Source organism: Electrona antarctica (assembly GCF_951216825.1).
Source record: "Electrona antarctica genome assembly, chromosome: 7".
Lineage (NCBI taxonomy): Eukaryota > Metazoa > Chordata > Actinopteri > Myctophiformes > Myctophidae > Electrona > Electrona antarctica.
The window spans coordinates 4554920-4575356 of NC_136812.1; the positions used below are offsets into that span (position 1 = coordinate 4554920).

Below are 20437 nucleotides of genomic sequence, written 5' to 3' on the forward strand. Positions count from 1 at the left end.
TATTTTTTACTAAACACTGTGGTCACCGGTGGTCACCTTATCACCTAAAACTGGAGTATGAATCGGCCTTAACACCCTGAACGCCCATGGGGCATTTAGGACCATTAAATCAGAGCGCCCAGCGATTTGCAGCAACGGAGCACATGTAGCGACGCACCAGGCGCTCTCCCGGATGTAGCTGAAGCAGCTAGATGTAGCCAAAACACCCCCGAGGTGATCGACAACAACGGGAGGTATGATTCATTCTAACCGACGGGACCGCGATGGGCCGTCAAACACATGGTTAGAATTGGACGGATTGATTTTAGATCAAGAGTTATTCACGTTTTAAGATTTTCAATTGAATGTCGCCCAACAGGCGCTCCCAGCCTGTGGAGCGAAGCACTCGGTTATGATATCAATAAAGTTCCGTCCTGTGATTAATCTCCGTCCTGAGCGTCGAGCGTTACTATTTGATAGGACGGAGACCTCCGTTTATGTCGCTCAGGGTGTTAATAAAGGATCCCAACCCTAGTTTCTCAGGGTGTTAATAAAGGATCCCAACCATAGTTTCTCAGGGTGTTAATAAAGGATCCCAACCATAGTTTCTCAGGGTGTTAATAAAGGATCCCAACCCTAGTTTCTCAGGGTGTTAATAAAGGATCCCAACCATAGTTTCTCAGGGTGTTAATAAAGGATCCCAACCCTAGTTTCTCAGGGTGTTAATAAAGGATCCCAACCCTAGTTTCTCAGGGTGTTAATAAAGGATCCCAACCCTAGTTTCTCAGGGTGTTAATAAAGGATCCCAACCCTAGTTTCTCAGGGTGTTAATAAAGGATCCCAACCCTAGTTTCTCAGGGTGTTAATAAAGGATCCCAACCCTAGTTTCTCAGGGTGTTAATAAAGGATCCCAACCATAGTTTCTCAGGGTGTTAATAAAGGATCCCAACCCTAGTTTCTCAGGGTGTTAATAAAGGATCCCAACCCTAGTTTCTCAGGGTGTTAATAAAGGATCCCAACCCTAGTTTCTCAGGGTGTTAATAAAGGATCCCAACCCTAGTTTCTCAGGGTGTTAATAAAGGATCCCAACCCTAGTTTCTCAGGGTGTTAATAAAGGATCCCAACCCTAGTTTCTCAGGGTGTTAATAAAGGATCCCAACCATCCCAACCATAGTTTCTTACCGACACAGTGGACGATGATGGCGTCCTCCTGTGAGGCGCGTGGGTGAGTGACGTCTCCCAACACGTAGCTGATGGCGGTGTGGTCAGAGTCAGTGGAACACACGCTGCTCTCATCCTCCTCTTCCTCCTCCTCCTCTTCCTCCTCGCTGTCTTCAGACTGTAGACACAGTGATCTGTAGCCACACGACTCCCACCACGCCATCCTGCACCACACGCAAAAAATAAAGAAAGAAACTTAATTTTTTTATCCCACGATTTTGTAACCCATTTTTTTCACCCAGTGTCAATTATCTAATGTAATCCTGGGCTCTACACTTCCTCTGCCAACCTGGGGGGGGCAGCGGACTGACCTCATGCTTCCTTCTATGCATGAGGAGTCCAAGCTGCTTCTTTTCACCTGACAGGGGGGAGTTTCCCCGGCCAGACGTAGCACGTGGAAGGAACACGTTATTCTGACCAGTTCCATTCCCCTCCATCAGGGCCAGGGGGAGGTAGTTTAGAGACCAGGATGACTGCATGATTTTTGTGAGAGTACCTACCCTAGGGGACACGGGGAGAACATGCAAACTCCACACAGAAAATAAATAAACCTTTTTGAGATACATAATACATATTGTAATCAATATACTTCATTTTGTGTAAAGGTTGCATCATTTTAAAGCACAGATTGCGTTTGCTAAAAATGTTCCCTGAAGAAAAGATAGATTTGTGAATGTAATCAATTCAAAGGAGCTTTATTGGTGTGATTTATTGGCATGATTCAATTACTCACATACCTTTGGTAACATTTTAATGGCTTTGGTGAAAAGGTAACTGTCTGTTACGCGCCACTCGGTGGCGCGCTACGAGCTTGTAGATCTGCTATTTTTCAATAGCTAAATTATAACATAATGTTTAAAACACCAAAATGGGTTCCCGCCCAAAATGGGTTAATACTGTGTATACAGGCATGGATATTTGTAGTGGTGTGTATCTGTGATTCTGTGTGTGTGTGTGTGTGTGTGTGTGTGTGCGTGCGTGCGTGCGTGCGTGTGTGCGTGCGTGCGTGCGTGCGTGCGTGCGTGTGTGTGTGTGCGTGCATGTGTGCGTGCGTGCTCTTACTTCTTCAGGTGTTTCTGCTCCTGTAGTTTCCTCCTCCTGTCCTCTAGGAGGCGAGCTCTCTTGGCCGCGGACTCCTTCCTCTGCTGTCTCCTGAGCTCTAGCTCCATGTCGCTGAGCTGCTTCCTCTTCCTGGACTGGACCCCCAGGGGCCCTGACAGACACGCCCCCTATGGGGACCACCCAAACAACTCAATGTCTGACGGGACCCCCAGGGGCCCCGACAGACACGCCCCCTATGGGGACCACCGAAACAACTCAATGTCTGACAGACACGCCCCCTATGGGGACCACCCAAACAACTCAATGTCTGACGGGACCCCCAGGGGCCCCGACAGACATGCCCCACCCTATGGGGACCTCCCAAACAACTCAATGTCTGACAGACACGCCCCACCCTATGGGGACCACCCAAACAACTCAATGTCTGACAGACACGCCCCACCCTATGGGGACCACCCAAACAACTCAATGTCTGACAGACACGCCCCACCCTATGGGGACCACCCAAACAACTCAATGTCTGAGAGACCCTATGGGGACCCACACAACTGACTGAGAGGCGAGATAAGCATTGGCACCTATTTTTATATAAAGCCATTGGTGGGATGCTCCCTGACTATATTTGTTCCATGATGGAAGTGAACAATAGCACCTATCAGACCCGCTCTAGTGAGTGCTTAAGGCTCAAGGTTCCTCAGGCCCAGACAGAGTTGGGCAAGGCAGCTTTTTCTGTCAATGGCCCAACTTCATTAACCTGACTCCGCCAGATGGGGCAGCAGAGAGTACACTGGGTTCCCCCCTCCTGCTCCCATCCAAGGACAGTCTAAGAAGGATGAGACGCGAAGACCGTACGGGCGACGCCATGTTGCTTTGGAAGGAAAGAAACATGCGCAATGGGCTATATGCAGCCAACACTTCCGCGTTCAGCTTCCTTGGTCTCAACTGCACATGTTTCTTTCCTTCCAAAGCAACATGGCGTCGCCCGTACGGTCTTCGCGTCTCATCCTTCTTAGACTGTCCTTGCTCCCATCTGGGAACTCTCAGGCAGACTTGACAAAAAGGCCTGGCCAATCAGCGGCAGCTAGAGGCGGGCTCAAGGCAGACACAGTGCTGCCTTGATTCCGCCTCTAGCTGCCGGTTCAAAGAAATGCTCCAGAATACTTTTCACCGTGATCGCTCCTGATCGTGATCGCTCCTGATCGTGATCGCTCCTGATCGTGATCGCTCCTGCTTCAATTGATTTATGTTACTGATGGTTGTTCTGCATAAAGTTCCTTGGTCATTTACCCTGATTTATAATGTTGTGTTTGGTGTATTGTTTTGTGACTGTATTTTGTGTATTGTAACCTCGGCTACGTTGAAAATGAGGGCTTGTCCTCAACTGTATTTCCGAGTATAAATAAAGGTGAGAAGAATGTCTGTCCACTCAAATCACACGCCTTGTTCTTCCATCACAACCACGTAAACATCAACATCTCATCAGTAACAACATGTCAAGTATTGTTAAGAAACATAAATACTTTATAGAATGTGCCTCTGTGTGAACTCATTTAGACCTGAGGCCGGTTCTAAAACGCCTGACCTAAGTTTTCTGAAAAACTTCAAATATTTATTCAAAATATTTCTTTCTTACCCCTCCGGTGTTGCGTCTCAGAGCGCGTCCTTCTCCCTCGGTCTCCTCCACCTCGGCTAGCTGCTCCTCCAGCAGGTGTTCAAAGTACTGCTGGTCCCCCGTGCTGGGGTCCCTGGAGTAGTCTCTGCCCTCAAAGTAGTACATGTGGTCTGTGGGGGGGAGACATGAGGACACTGTGATGATGACACTAGCTTCCACTTGAGCCCGATGAGCCCAACTCACCTATGCTTTCTATGTCATAGGCAGCTCCTTGCAGGATCCGCCAGGAGAAACTACACGCAGCTGCATGACATGAGACTAATTAATTAGAGCGACAGAGAGAGAGAGGAGTGTGTGTGTGTGTGTGTGTGTATCAATTTAACAATGGTGCAGATGATCAGAAATCAGCAGAGAGTGAGCGACGTTTGCGCTACTCTATGCCGTATTGAAGTGGACTCTCGGCCACAGACTTTTCTTCCTGGAAATAAAAACGTCTGGGTTTCCGAGGCTATCAGGGAAATGACGCGTTGTGAGCTTGTAGAACTGCTATTTTCAGTGCGACTCCATTGTATGACCAATAATTATAAGCTTATTTTACGGCCAGCATGCGTGAATAATAAATATGGAAATATTTACGCATTATTGACACCCTCCCCTTGGATGATAATATCATATGGTGTGATATTCAGGCCGCGCTGCTTCACAATATCAACTTTTGTTTACCGCTCGCACAACTCTATCTCCACTGTGTGCTCACTCTCAGTGGCGTGCACAGACATTTAGAGGGGCAGGTGCTCAAGTTAAAAAAAGGGCACCTTGTGCAGCGCGTGGAACCGGCCGGTTGCCTTAACCCATTTTGGGCGGGAACCCCTTTTGGTGTTAGCATTATGTTATGCTTTAGCTATTGAAAAATAGCAGATCTACAAGCTCATAGCGCGCCACCGAGTGGCGCGCTACGAGCTTGTAGGTCTGCTATTTTTGGAAAAGAAAAAAAAAAGAAAAAAAAAAGTTTTTCTTTTCCTTTTTTTTTCAAAAGGGCACATTGCCAAAAGGGCAGGGGGTGCTCTAGCACCCCCTAGTGTCTATCTGTGCACGCCACTGGTGCTCACTCTAGTAGACGTCTTCTGTTTTTATCCTGCGATTTTGTAACCCATTTTTTACCTGGTGCCAGTCGCCTGATAAACTGTAATCTGGGCGCTACTCTCCCTCTGCCAACCTGGGGAGGCCTCCTCCTCCTCCTCCTCCAGTGAAACTTACTGTGTGTGTTGGATCCAGAGGCCTCCTCTACCAGTGAAACTTACTGTGTGTGTTGGATCCAGAGGCCTCCTCCTCTTCCTCCTCCTCTTCCAGTGCGTCAGGAGGACCCTCCTCTTCATCCACCTCCTCTTCCTCCAGCCACTGGCCGTCAGCTGACCGGCCCAGTATCCTGGCCAGGTCCACCTCCTGGACGGAGCTCTCCTCTGACGACAGCAGCTTGTCCACCCCGAACTTCAGGATCTCACTTAACTGGACGTGTGTGTGTGTGTGCGTGTGTGTGTGGGGTGGGGGGGGGGGGGGGGGGGGATACAAAGGAATAAGAAATAAGAAATCTGATGACAGAGACATGTGTGCACTGTCCTTACATGTGCTTTAAAGGGGGATGACACAATAGCTTGATTTTAGTTTAGGTACAAAACTACAGCAGATAAGAAAGATGCTGTACGTAGCAGGCTGCATAAGGCTGGCACTGTTGACTACTGTCTATGCTTGCACCATGGCTCTGGGCACGCAGCAGCACTATAACAAACCCATTATGAATTGTATTAGCTGCAGCTGCATTGCTTACTACAGTAGCCTGCCATGTTTTAAAATGTGCTGTAGTTTTTAATCAGAACTGGAAAGCAAAATACAAAATCATGTCCCGTCAAGTGTCCTGGTAGTAGACAGGCCTGTGGAGTGTTTAGACAGTCCAGACAGAATACCAGAAGAATATTGTAGAATGCACAGAATCAAAGGGAAAAGGGACAGCAGCTTTTGGACAGCAATGCTTGATTCATACAGTACAATACAGCAAGTGCCACTCAGCAAAAACAGCTTATCGTCGCATTGTGGCGCTTTGTTAGCTTGTAGATCAGCTATGCCATGGACGGATATCTCTGTCTTTTATTGATTTCTATTGATTCAGTTTGAGGGCCTGGTCCAGGTGAGAGAAGACTAACTGACCTGCAGTCCACTGGCCGCGGCCTGGGCCTGGTCCAGGAGAGAGAAGACTAACTGACCTGCAGTCCACTGGCCGCGGCCTGGTCCAGGAGAGAGAAGACTAACTGACCTGCAGTCCACTGGCCGCGGCCTGGTCCAGGAGAGAGAAGACTAACTGACCTGCAGTCCACTGGCCGCTGCCTGGGCCTGGTCCAGGAGAGAGAAGACTAACTGACCTGCAGTCCACTGGCCGCGGCCTGGTCCAGGAGAGAGAAGACTAACTCACCTGCAGTCCACTGGCCGCGGCCTGGGCCTGGTCCAGGAGAGAGAAGACTAACTGACCTGCAGTCCACTGGCCGCGGCCTGGGCCTGGTCCAGGAGAGAGAAGACTAACTGACCTGCAGTCCACTGGCCGCGGCCTGGGCCTGGTCCAGGAGAGAGAAGACTAACTCACCTGCAGTCCACTGGCCGCGGCCTGGGCCTGGTCCAGGAGAGAGAAGCGTCCTTCCTGGATGACGGTGTTGGTGAGGCGGAGCTTGGACGCGGCGCGGCTGTAGACGATCTCCTCCACCGTGTCCCGGCCCAGCAGGCGGATCACTTTCACTGCCCTGTGACACGAGACGAGGGAGAGAAAACACCATGCATATTGTGACACGAGACGAGGGAGAGAAAACACCATGCATATTGTGACATGATTGAGAGAAAACACCATGCATATTGTGACATGATTGAGAGAAAACACCATGCATATTGTGACATGATTGAGAGAAAACACCATGCATATTGTGACACGAGACGAGGGAGAGAAAACACCATGCATATTGTGACATGATTGAGAGAAAACACCATGCATATTGTGACATGATTGAGAGAGAGAAAACACCATGCATATTGTGACATGATGAAAACACCATGCATATTGTGACATGATGAAAACACCATGCATATTGTGACATGATTGAGAGAAAACATATCTGTCAACACTTTTATTGAGTTCCATGTGCTGCAGCCCATAGATATCACACCCGTGTGAACTGAGTGGTGCAAGGTGTTATATAGCCTGATCAGCTGTGGTCTGACGTAATGTCAGCGACCATAGTAACCATGCTCATTCTTTTGGGTCCCACGTACAGGTACACACACGTACAGGTACACACATACATAGACACAGACAAAGCTGGTTGTTGGAGTGGTTTGCACCACTCAAAAAAAATCACACTTGTGAGGGGCGCTCATAACGTCATACATCAATCATTCCGTGTTCAGCCAATGAAATCATCTCAATGTGGTACACACAAACACACAACAGCGTGTTGCAGCCTGCAAGTCATTACCTGTTCTGGCCAATCCGATGGCAGCGTGTTGCAGCCTACAAGTCATTACCTGTTCTGGCCAATCCGATGGCAGCGTGCTGCAGCCTGCAAGTCATTACCTGTTCTGGCCAATCCGATGGCAGCGTGCTGCAGCCTGCAAGTCATTACCTGTTCTGGCCAATCCGATGGCAGCGTGCTGCAGCCTGCAAGTCATTACCTGTTCTGGCCAATCCGATGGCAGCGTGCTGCAGCCTGCAAGTCATTACCTGTTCTGGCCAATCCGATGGCAGCGTGCTGCAGCCTGCAAGTCATTACCTGTTCTGGCCAATCCGATGGCAGCGTGCTGCAGCCTGCAAGTCATTACCTGTTCTGGCCAATCCGATGGCAGCGTGCTGCAGCCTGCAAGTCATTACCTGTTCTGGCCAATCCGATGGCAGCGTGCTGCAGCCTGCAAGTCATTCTGGGGGTTGAAGTCACTGTCCATGAAGATGACGGTGTCGGCGGCGGTGAGGTTCATGCCCACTCCGCCTGCAGAGACAGCCAGCCGGAAGCACTTACTGTAAGTCCTACTGCTCTTTTTGTCCTAAATTTTATCCCACAATTTTGTAACCCATTTTTTCACCCAGTGTCAATTATCTAATGTAATCCTGGGCGCGCTACACTTCCTCTGCCAACCTGGGGAGAGCAGGGGACTGACCTCATGCTTCCTTCTATGCATGAGGAGTCCAAGCTGCTTCTTTTCACCTGACAGGGGGGAGTTTCCCTGGCCGGACGTAGCGCGTGGAAGGAACACGTTATTCCGACCAGTTCCCTTTCCCCTCCATCAGGCGCCCCGGCTGGCCAGGGGGAGGCAGTTTAGAGACCAGGATTACTGCATGTTTTTGTGAGGGTACCTACTCTAGGGGACACGAGGAGGGAACACGCCCACAGCGTCCCCAGCAGGAATCGAACCCAGGACCTTCTAGCTGTGAGGCGACAGCACTACCGACTGTGTCACCGTGACCCCTTCTTACTGCTCTTTTACCGCCAGCAATACAACTTCAATACTGTACACATAATATGTGTACAGTAGTGTGCATATATGTGTGCATATTATGCGTCTCCTCACGAGGAACAAATGTGGTATGGGGACCTATGACTCTTAGATCTCCCGCTATTTTGAATTATATGAAAAACAGTTCAAATCTATATCTACTCTAACTGGGATTTGTGATAAAAATGCAAGCCATTTTGCAATGAGGAAGGCTCAGTCAGAGACTGGCTGTGGGGGCTGCTCTAGTACATCTCTCTCAATGAGGAAGGCTCAGTCAGAGACTGGCTGTGGGGGCTGCTCTAGTACATCTCTCTCAATGAGGAAGGCTCAGTCAGAGACTGGCTGTGGGGGCTGCTCTAGTACATCTCTCTCAATGAGGAAGGCTCAGTCAGAGACTGGCTGTGGGGGCTGCTCTAGTACATCTCTCTCAATGAGGAAGGCTCAGTCAGAGACTGGCTGTGGGGGCTGCTCTAGTACATCTCTCTCATGAAGTTGTTTCACTATTGTACATGACAGGGAAATCTAGCGGTCGATTTGCGTGTGTTTGCATAGTAAATGATTTGCACAAAGACTACTGTGTGTTTGAGAGAGACAGGATATTATCAGACTTCCCGTTGCGTTCTCGTTCAACACAAACACTAAACAGACCCAATAAACACTAAACAGACCCACTAGCCAAATTACAATGCCCAAAATCTCGGCCACTCGCTCACTCACACTCCAGCATGGCCGTGTTACGGTGAAATTGGTGACCAGCTGAAATATGTTACCATCGTGTGAAGTTCACATAACGTACATGGAGGTCGTTAACAGTTATAAATACACCCCAATCTGGCTGCCTAGTTTTTCACTAACCTTTGAAGAACCACCACGCCACGATCATCGTTCCGTTTCACTTGTAATAGTGTCCAGAAATGTGACGCGGCCATTGCGAGCCATAGACTAACATTGCGCCTCAGTTTCCCAGAAGCCCTAGCAAGCCAGTGTGACTCACGGATTTTCGGTTACGTCACCCGAATGCGTAATCCGTGTCTGTCCGAGGAAAACCACGTAAGTCTTAAATGTTATTAAAAGCGGCGAATTTAACAATGACAACATAACTTGTGCACGGGAGGGAAGCTGTTCTACATCAATTAACTTGTGAAACTCGTGAATGGGAGGGAAAATATGAAATACGTTGCCTAAATACCGCAAGGTTGAACTCTGCTAAAAAACTAACCACAATGACTTACGTTCGGACACTGACGTTATGTGATGTCTTTACGATTGGCACATATTTCAGCAGGTCACCAATTTCACTGTAACACCACCATGCTGGAGTGGCAGTGTGAGTGAGATTTTGGGTATTGGAATTTGGCTACCGACCCTTTTTTATGGTAATTAGTTGTAATAATCACCTGCTTTGGTGCTGAGCAGGAACACGAACACGTCCTTGTGGCTGAAGTTCTTGATGGCCAGGTTACGTTCCTCTCCTCTCACTGATCCATCCAGACGCTCATAGCTGTACCCTGCGCGCACACACACACACACACACACACACACACACACACACACACACACACACACACACACACACACACACACACACACACACACACACACACACACACACACACACACACACACACACACACACACACACACACACACACACTCCATTACCTCTGTATTCCATGTAATCCTGTAGAATGTAATCCATTACCTCTGTATTCCATGTAATCCTGTAGAATGTAATCCATTACCTCTGTATTCCATGTAATCCTGTAGGATGTCCAACACTCTGGTCATCTGAGAGAACAGCAGCACCCGATGGCCTCTGGGTGAACAGAACAGAGACATCAGTAGGTGAACCTCTGGATTCATTCATTCATTCATTCATTCATTCATTCAACAGAACAGAGACATGGACATCAGTAGGTGAACCTCTGGATTCATTCATTCATTCATTCATTCATTCATTCAACAGAACAGAGACATGGACATCAGTAGGTGAACCTCTGGATTCATTCATTCATTCATTCATTCAACAGAACAGAGACATGGACATCAGTAGGTGAACCTCTGGATTCATTCATTCATTCATTCAACAGAACAGAGACATGGTATCAGTAGGTGAACCTCTGGATTCATTCATTCATTCATTCAACAGAACAGAGACATGGACATCAGTAGGTGAACCTCTGGATTCATTCATTCATTCATTCAACAGAACAGAGACATGGACATCAGTAGGTGAACCTCTGGATTCATTCATTCATTCATTCAACAGAACAGAGACATGGACATCAGTAGGTGAACCTCTGGATTCATTCATTCATTCATTCATTCATTCAACAGAACAGAGACATGGACATCAGTAGGTGAACCTCTGGATTCATTCATTCATTCATTCATTCATTCAACAGAACAGAGACATGGACATCAGTAGGTGAACCTCTGGATTCATTCATTCATTCATTCAACAGAACAGAGACATGGACATCAGTAGGTGAACCTCTGGATTCATTCATTCATTCATTCAACAGAACAGAGACATGGACATCAGTAGGTGAACCTCTGGATTCATTAATTCATTCAACAGAACAGAGAAATGGACATCAGTAGGTGAACCTCTGGATTCATTCATTCATTCATTCATTCAACAGAACAGAGACATGGTACCAGTAGGTGAACCTCTGGATTCATTCATTCAACAGAACAGAGACATGGACATCAGTAGGTGAACCTCTGGATTCATTAATTCATTCAACAGAACAGAGACATGGACATCAGTAGGTGAACCTCTGGATTCATTCATTCATTCATTCATTCATTCAACAGAACAGAGACATGGACATCAGTAGGTGAACCTCTGGATTCATTCATTCATTCATTCAACAGAACAGAGACATGGACATCAGTAGGTGAACCTCTGGATTCATTAATTCATTCAACAGAACAGAGAAATGGACATCAGTAGGTGAACCTCTGGATTCATTCATTCATTCATTCATTCAACAGAACAGAGACATGGTACCAGTAGGTGAACCTCTGGATTCATTCATTCAACAGAACAGAGACATGGACATCAGTAGGTGAACCTCTGGATTCATTCATTCATTCATTCAACAGAACAGAGACATGGACATCAGTAGGTGAACCTCTGGATTCATTCATTCATTCATTCATTCAACAGAACAGAGACATGGACATCAGTAGGTGAACCTCTGGATTCATTCATTCATTCATTCAACAGAACAGAGACATGGTACCAGTAGGTGAACCTCTGGATTCATTCATGTCAACAGAACGGAGACATGGACATCAATAATAATGAATTGAATGGCATTTTTACAGCGCTTTTCCAAGTGCTCAAGGTGCTTTACATTGGTTCATTCATTTATACATTGGGAGGTGAAGCGGCGAACAGTCGACGCCAGCGTCCTCACTTCCCACATTCACACACAGACGGTGGCGAGCTCACACCGACCGACTCATTGGAGGCAATGTAGGGTTCAGTGTCTTGCCCAAGGACACTTCGACATGTGGACAGGAGGAGCCGGGATTCGAACCGCCGACCACAGAGACATGGACATCAGTAGGTGAACCTCTGGATTCATTCACGTGAGACTAGAGATCTTGATGACATCATCAAGATGTGATAATTCACAATGTTAATGATTTTTGAGTGGTGCAAACCACTCCAACAACCAGCTTTGTCTGTATCTATGTTTGTGTCTATGTATGTGTGTACCTGTACGTGTGTGTACCTGTACATGGGACCCAAAAAAATGAGCATGGTTACTATGGTCACTGACATTACGTCAGACCACAGCTGATCAGGCTATATAAGACCTTGCACCACTCAGTTCACACAGGTGTGATGTTTTTCATACCTCCAGTTCTAGGAAACACAGCTCTAAAGGTATATTAATGACTAGTGATAATGAATAGTAAAATATTGAAAATGAGTGGTATTCCCCTTTAAGGCGACAGCACATCGTATGAATAGGCCTTAACTCCTTGGAGACTGCCGGCCTGTAGGGGGCACTGGATGAACACAAAGTGAAAGAAGAAGCAGCTCTGGCTCTTGTTCCGTTTTTACCGGAAGTAGAAGTCGGCCATTACGGATCAGCTACTTGATCCGTGTGTGTCTGAACATGTTTTTTGAGCCCGATCTCAAATGAGGCTCTTATGAAGCCTCCAATATCGCATTTTGACCAGATTATGAGCCATAATGCATATACAGCCGGCTTGTGTGCGTGCACGGGTGTGCACGTGGGGATTTTGGCCGTTTTTACGTGGTCTGTAGCTAGCTAAAAATGCTACAAACATGCTACTTTTTTCATTTTGATTCGCCTATAAACGTGGATTAAACAAAACTCGGCCCTACGTCTTAGGCACCCCGGACAAAGGTAAGTTCACCTCGGCTATACGTCTACGGCACTTATCCTGTCACCGACCGGGCAGGGGCCAGGGGCCTCCCCCCTTGGCGATCAATTTGCCATATTAGGACATGCTCATCGGCTTCCTGGATTGGCCGAGCCGACTCATGGGCCTTGCCGATTGGTCAAAGCTTTGCGTGACATTTGCACCACTGAACCAATAAGTGACGGCGATCACAGCAGAAGGACTGCATTGTGTTCCAGAGCGAGAAGTGATAAATCTGACCTGATCTACGGTGTGAGAAATGTTCTGCTGGAGGTTACCTCTGGAAGGAGCTCCAGAGCTTTACCATAACGAGGCTGTTGCATTCGGACATAACGTTTACTCACTCGGTGGAAACGCTAACGGAAAGCAGATTGAGGTGAACATCTTCGACACAGTGTCTTTCTGCTGGAGGAAGTTGACCCCAGTGACCCCTGGAACAGGAGAACCTCACCTTGAGGTTACCTCCAGGCGTGAGGGCCACACAGCTGTGCTGATAGAAGATACTGTCTACCTCTGGGGAGGGTGGACTAACCAAGGTTACTGCAACGTTCTTTATGCGTTTGATGTCGACGCCCACAGATGGTTCAAACCACAGGTTTCTGGGACTGTTCCAAAGGGGATGAAGGAACACTCAGCCTGTGTCTTGGGGAAGGTCATGTATATTCATGGAGGATGGACCCAGCCGACTGGATACAACAATGACATCTACAAGTTGGACATCAGCACAATGGTCTGGACCTCAATTAACTCGAGAGGAACTCCACCTCCTGCTACACACAGTCACTCTGCCAGCATCATCGGGACAAAGATGTTTGTATTTGGGGGCTGGATGTGGTGTCGGTACTACAACACCATCAGAGTGTTTGACACAGAGACCAACCACTGGCTGGACACACCTTCTACCAGGAGGACGCTGTGATCATTCAGAATTTACCTACAATGGAGAGCTGTACATATTTCGTGGCTACAGGCATTCTAACCAGTACTTCAATGATATGTGGAAATTAAATCCAGAGACCTTCTCCTGGAAGAAGGTTGAGCCCAGGGGGAAAGGCCTGTCTCAGATGTCTAGGATGTGCTGCTGCATGGTGGGAGATCGTGTCATCCTCTTTGGAGGAGACAACATGCCAGGTGACCTGTATGTCTTAGACCTCAGTCCTAGCCTCAAGACATTATGCAAGCTATCAGTTATCCAGTACGGTCTGGATCAGTCTGGACTCCCACACAACATCAGGTGGGAACTGGCAGCCATGACTAGCAACAGTACAACATCAGGTGGGAACTGGCAGCCATGACTAGCAACAGTACAACATCAGGTGGGAACTGGCAGCCATGACTAGCAACAGTACAACATCAGGTGGGAACTGGGATCCATGACTAGCAACAGTACAACATCAGGTGGGAACTGGCAGCCATGACTAGCAACAGTACAACATCAGGTGGGAACTGGCAGCCATGACTAGCAACAGTACAACATCAGGTGGGAACTGGGATCCATGACTAGCAACAGTACAACATCAGGTGGGAACTGGCAGCCATGACTAGCAACAGTACAACATCAGGTGGGAACTGGGATCCATGACTAGCAACAGTACAACATCAGGTGGGAACTGGCAGCCATGACTAGCAACAGTACAACATCAGGTGGGAACTGGGATCCATGACTAGCAACAGTACAACATCAGGTGGGAACTGGGATCCATGACTAGCAACAGTACAACATCAGGTGGGAACTGGGATCCATGACTAGCAACAGTACAACATCAGGTGGGAACTGGGATCCATGACTAGCAACAGTACAACATCAGGTGGGAACTGGGATCCATGACTAGCAACAGTACAACATCAGGTGGGAACTGGCAGCCATGACTAGCAACAGTACAACATCAGGTGGGAACTGGCAGCCATGACTAGCAACAGTACAACATCAGGTGGGAACTGGGATCCATGACTAGCAACAGTACAACATCAGGTGGGAACTGGGATCCATGACTAGCAACAGTACAACATCAGGTGGGAACTGGGATCCATGACTAGCAACAGTACAACATCAGGTGGGAACTGGGATCCATGACTAGCAACAGTACAACATCAGGTGGGAACTGGCAGCCATGACTAGCAACAGTACAACATCAGGTGGGAACTGGGATCCATGACTAGCAACAGTACAACATCAGGTGGGAACTGGGATCCATGACTAGCAACAGTACAACATCAGGTGGGAACTGGGATCCATGACTAGCAACAGTACAACATCAGGTGGGAACTGGCAGCCATGACTAGCAACAGTACAACATCAGGTGGGAACTGGGATCCATGACTAGCAACAGTACAACATCAGGTGGGAACTGGCAGCCATGACTAGCAATAGTACAACATCAGGTGGGAACTGGGATCCATGACTAGCAACAGTACAACATCAGGTGGGAACTGGGATCCATGACTAGCAACAGTACAACATCAGGTGGGAACTGGCAGCCATGACTAGCAACAGTACAACATCAGGTGGGAACTGGGATCCATGACTAGCAACAGTACAACATCAGGTGGGAACTGGGATCCATGACTAGCAACAGTACAACATCAGGTGGGAACTGGGATCCATGACTAGCAACAGTACAACATCAGGTGGGAACTGGCAGCCATGACTAGCAACAGTACAACATCAGGTGGGAACTGGGATCCATGACTAGCAACAGTACAACATCAGGTGGGAACTGGCAGCCATGACTAGCAACAGTACAACATCAGGTGGGAACTGGGATCCATGACTAGCAACAGTACAACATCAGGTGGGAACTGGGATCCATGACTAGCAACAGTACAACATCAGGTGGGAACTGGCAGCCATGACTAGCAACAGTACAACATCAGGTGGGAACTGGGATCCATGACTAGCAACAGTACAACATCAGGTGGGAACTGGGATCCATGACTAGCAACAGTACAACATCAGGTGGGAACTGGGATCCATGACTAGCAACAGTACAACATCAGGTGGGAACTGGCAGCCATGACTAGCAACAGTACAACATCAGGTGGGAACTGGGATCCATGACTAGCAACAGTACAACATCAGGTGGGAACTGGCAGCCATGACTAGCAACAGTACAACATCAGGTGGGAACTGGGATCCATGACTAGCAACAGTACAACATCAGGTGGGAACTGGGATCCATGACTAGCAACAGTACAACATCAGGTGGGAACTGGGATCCATGACTAGCAACAGTACAACATCAGGTGGGAACTGGGATCCATGACTAGCAACAGTACAACATCAGGTGGGAACTGGGATCCATGACTAGCAACAGTACAACATCAGGTGGGAACTGGGATCCATGACTAGCAACAGTACAACATCAGGTGGGAACTGGCAGCCATGACTAGCAACAGTACAACATCAGGTGGGAACTGGGATCCATGACTAGCAACAGTACAACATCAGGTGGGAACTGGCAGCCATGACTAGCAACAGTACATCATCAGGTGGGAACTGGGATTTATGACTAGCAACAGTACAACATCAGGTGGGAACTGGCTAGCCATGACTAGCAACAGTACATCATCAGGTGGGAACTGGGATTTATGACTAGCAACAGTACAACATCAGGTGGGAACTGGCAGCCATGACTAGCAACAGTACAACATCAGGTGGGAACTGGGATCCATGACTAGCAACAGTACAACATCAGGTGGGAACTGGCAGCCATGACTAGCAACAGTACAACATCAGGTGGGAACTGGGATCCATGACTAGCAACAGTACAACATCAGGTGGGAACTGGCAGCCATGACTAGCAACAGTACAACATCAGGTGGGAACTGGGATCCATGACTAGCAACAGTACAACATCAGGTGGGAACTGGCAGCCATGACTAGCAACAGTACATCATCAGGTGGGAACTGGCTAGCCATGACTAGCAACAGTACATCATCAGGTGGGAACTGGGATTTATGACTAGCAACAGTACAACATCAGGTGGGAACTGGCAGCCATGACTAGCAACAGTACATCATCAGGTGGGAACTGGGATTTATGACTAGCAACAGTACAACATCAGGTGGGAACTGGCAGCCATGACTAGCAACAGTACAACATCAGGTGGGAACTGGCAGCCATGACTAGCAACAGTACAACATCAGGTGGGAACTGGCAGCCATGACTAGCAACAGTACATCATCAGGTGGGAACTGGGATTTATGACTAGCAACAGTACAACATCAGGTGGGAACTGGCAGCCATGACTAGCAACAGTACAACATCAGGTGGGAACTGGCAGCCATGACTAGCAACAGTACATCATCAGGTGGGAACTGGCAGCCATGACTAGCAACAGTACAACATCAGGTGGGAACTGGCAGCCATGACTAGCAACAGTACAACATCAGGTGGGAACTGGCAGCCATGACTAGCAACAGTACAACATCAGGTGGGAACTGGCAGCCATGACTAGCAACAGTACAACATCAGGTGGGAACTGGCTAGCCTGGCGCGGTCAGACTCATAGCGAGGGTTCACTGATGTTTCCTCCCTGCATATGATCATTTATGATATCATATGCGGGGAAGCCAGGCTAGGAACTGGCAGCCATGACTAGCAACAGTACAACATGCCTAAACACTATTGGTCATTGCATGTTACAGGCTACAGGCTACAGGCTACAGGCTACAGGCTACAGGCTACAGGCTACAGGCTACAGGCTGGGGCCGGATTGCTGGGTGGGAGGACTAGGATAGAGGCTCTACGTCCTCCCGGTGGGGCCTCCTCACTGGCAGGTGATGTCAGTAGTAGGATAGAACAGTGATGTCAGTAGTAGGATAGAACAGGTGATGTCAGTAGAGGATAGAACAGCAGTGACAACTGACAACACACGGAAAATGTGTGTGGGGAGGAAATAACAACTAAATTGGGCAGAAAAAAAGCAAACTCCCTCGCTAGTCCCTACCCACTACTACCCTCCCTCGCTAGTCCCTACCCACTACTACCCTCCCTCGCTAGTCCCTACCCACTACTACCCTCCCTCGCTAGTCCCTACCCACTACTACCCTCCCTCGCTAGTCCCTACCCACTACTACCCTCCCTCGCTAGTCCCTACCCACTACTACCCTCCCTCGCTAGTCCCTACCCACTACTACCCTCCCTCGCTAGTCCCTACCCACTACTACCCTCCCTCGCTAGTCCCTACCCACTACTACCCTCCCTCGCTAGTCCCTACCCACTACTACCCTCCCTCGCTAGTCCCTACCCACTACTACTCTCCCTCGCTAGTCCCTACCCACTACTACCCTCCCTCGCTAGTCCCTACCCACTACTACCCTCCCTCGCTAGTCCCTACCCACTACTACCCTCCCTCGCTAGTCCCTACCCACTACTACCCTCCCTCGCTAGTCCCTACCCACTACTACCCTCCCTCGCTAGTCCCTACCCACTACTACCCTCCCTCGCTAGTCCCTACCCACTACTACCCTCCCTCGCTAGTCCCTACCCACTACTACCCTCCCTCGCTAGTCCCTACCCACTACTACCCTAGCCTGGTTAATAAACCAGACCGAATCAGCCGTTGGCAAAAAAAAGTTGCCTACCAGCGGATTACGGTCTGGCGAGGCTCAGTAGCACGCCTCTTTCCTACAGCAGAGAACAGGTCGGACCAATCGGGACACGGTATGCAATATAGGCGGGCTTTGGTACAGTGACGTTCAATGCTTGAGACTTTTGACTGACAGTAGCTCTGACCAATTGCGTCAAACAGAAAATGTTCCCCGGGAAATGAAATCCAAGTGGAGCCAGCCCAGACTGATATACCGCGACAGTGTTGTGTGATATTAGTCTGGTTTATTAGCCAGGCTACTACTACCCTCCCTCGCTAGTCCCTACCCACTACTACCCTCCCTCGCTAGTCCCTACCCACTACTACTCTCCCTCGCTAGTCCCTACCCACTACTACCCTCCCTCGCTAGTCCCTACCCACTACTACCCTCCCTCGCTAGTCCCTACCCACTACTACCCTCCCTCGCTAGTCCCTACCCACTATTTTCACAATTGTTGCCTCTTTCTTTATCATTTAATAATCTGGCCAATGTTTGACCAGTTTTTATAGCATGGTTTGCTGATTACTTTTGATGCAGTAATGGTATTTTTTTCTTTTAGAGCCTTTGAGGTATTATAAAAGTCTTAAAAGTCCTTAAATTGTCACTTCACTGTCATCTGGGGTCCCCCCACCCCCAAATCATGTGGGGACCCACAGGTTGAGAACGACTGGTAGGCTATATGAATACTCAATATTGCTTTACATGGGGGGGCATTAGAAAACGGAAATAATGTATTGGGACACACACACACACACACACACACGCTCACACACACACACACACACACACCCGAGTTTGTTGGTTTGTGTTTTTGAACTCCTAGTTTCTCAGATTGTCGAACGTCAGCAGCCCCTTTTGAAGAAAGCTGTATTAACAGATTGGAGAATTACAGAGAGGTTCCATATGGGGCTATAGCTAGACCGCTAGAGATGAACGTTAGCTTCCACATGTTTCATTCACAAGCACACCGGACTGTCTGGAGGCTTGTTGTGCTGTAGTGATAACAACGTTAGCTGGTTAGCTAACGAGAAGCTAACGTTAGTCCCCCTCTCTTGTTGTTGCGCACAGCCGTGCTTTTATCCACACTTCCATCCGTTCGCCTTTTAAATCTAAATGTCCCATCAACGCACGGGTCCAAGCAACGCCAGCTTATCTGGTTCTAGGCGTTTCATTAACACTGACTGCTGCTGCTGCTGCTGTTACTCCTACACACAGGAGGAGTAGCCTCGGTCCCAGGCAGGAGGAGAGGAGAGGAGACCATAGAGTAATAAAAGGAGGGGAGGAGACCTATCTGTCGCGGTCGCCTCGCCTGTGTAATCTAAATAAAGTGTAAAGTAAATAAAAAATAAAGTGTGGGCAAATGTCGACTCGGGATAGGTAGCCTATTATTACTGTAGTGATACTCGGGGCAATTTCTTTTTTAAATAAAAACTTTTTTTTTTTACACCAGCTTCTGTGTCTGTGCGCGACAGATTTCAGTTGTGCGCGGGGGCATTTGGCCATGTGCGCGCGCGCGCACGGGCGCACCTTAGGGGGAACATTGATCATGAGTAATTCATTTTTTATCTGATTAAAATGGTTAATCATTTGACAGCCCTAATTGAAAATGAATAACCACCACACTGGCACGTCAGCCAGTGGCTTCCCGTGTGAAAGGACCCCAAGGCTTCAACACATTCCTCACATGGTTTTATCTTTGGAAAGTTGTGTAAACAGAATGGTGTGAACTCTCTGCTTTGCATGTGAATATGACAAAACGGCAGTAAATTATATTAACACCTAGGGATGGAGATCGTTAATGTTTATTGATAACGATCACCTTATCGAGCCGGGTCCTTATCGAGCCGGGTCCTTATCGAACCCACTATCGAGCATTTTTGTGGAAAGACAGGAGACAATTCATTCTGAACAGAACCTTATTTTTATGGGCCAGTTGTGAGAGTTTGTATGCAAATAAACAGTTCTAAGGTGTAAAGTGTACAACACACACACACACACACACACACACACACACACACACACACACACACACACAG

The 20437-nt window shown here is 48.2% G+C and overlaps 1 protein-coding gene across 1 annotated transcript in view; it reads right to left on the minus strand.

The window, feature by feature from the left end:
- The window catches only part of chd1l (chromodomain helicase DNA binding protein 1-like), a 45440-nt gene that overhangs the window by 11477 nt on the left and 13526 nt on the right, over positions 1-20437 (minus strand). Inside the window, exons 11-18 of the mRNA XM_079506080.1 lie at positions 10141-10214; positions 9796-9906; positions 7779-7893; positions 6507-6660; positions 5176-5380; positions 3896-4044; positions 2263-2429; positions 1162-1364 (exon numbers count right to left, since the gene is read on the minus strand). Coding sequence (XP_079362206.1) covers positions 1162-1364; positions 2263-2429; positions 3896-4044; positions 5176-5380; positions 6507-6660; positions 7779-7893; positions 9796-9906; positions 10141-10214 — 1178 coding nt within the window. The remainder of the gene's footprint in view (positions 1-1161; positions 1365-2262; positions 2430-3895; positions 4045-5175; positions 5381-6506; positions 6661-7778; positions 7894-9795; positions 9907-10140; positions 10215-20437) is intronic.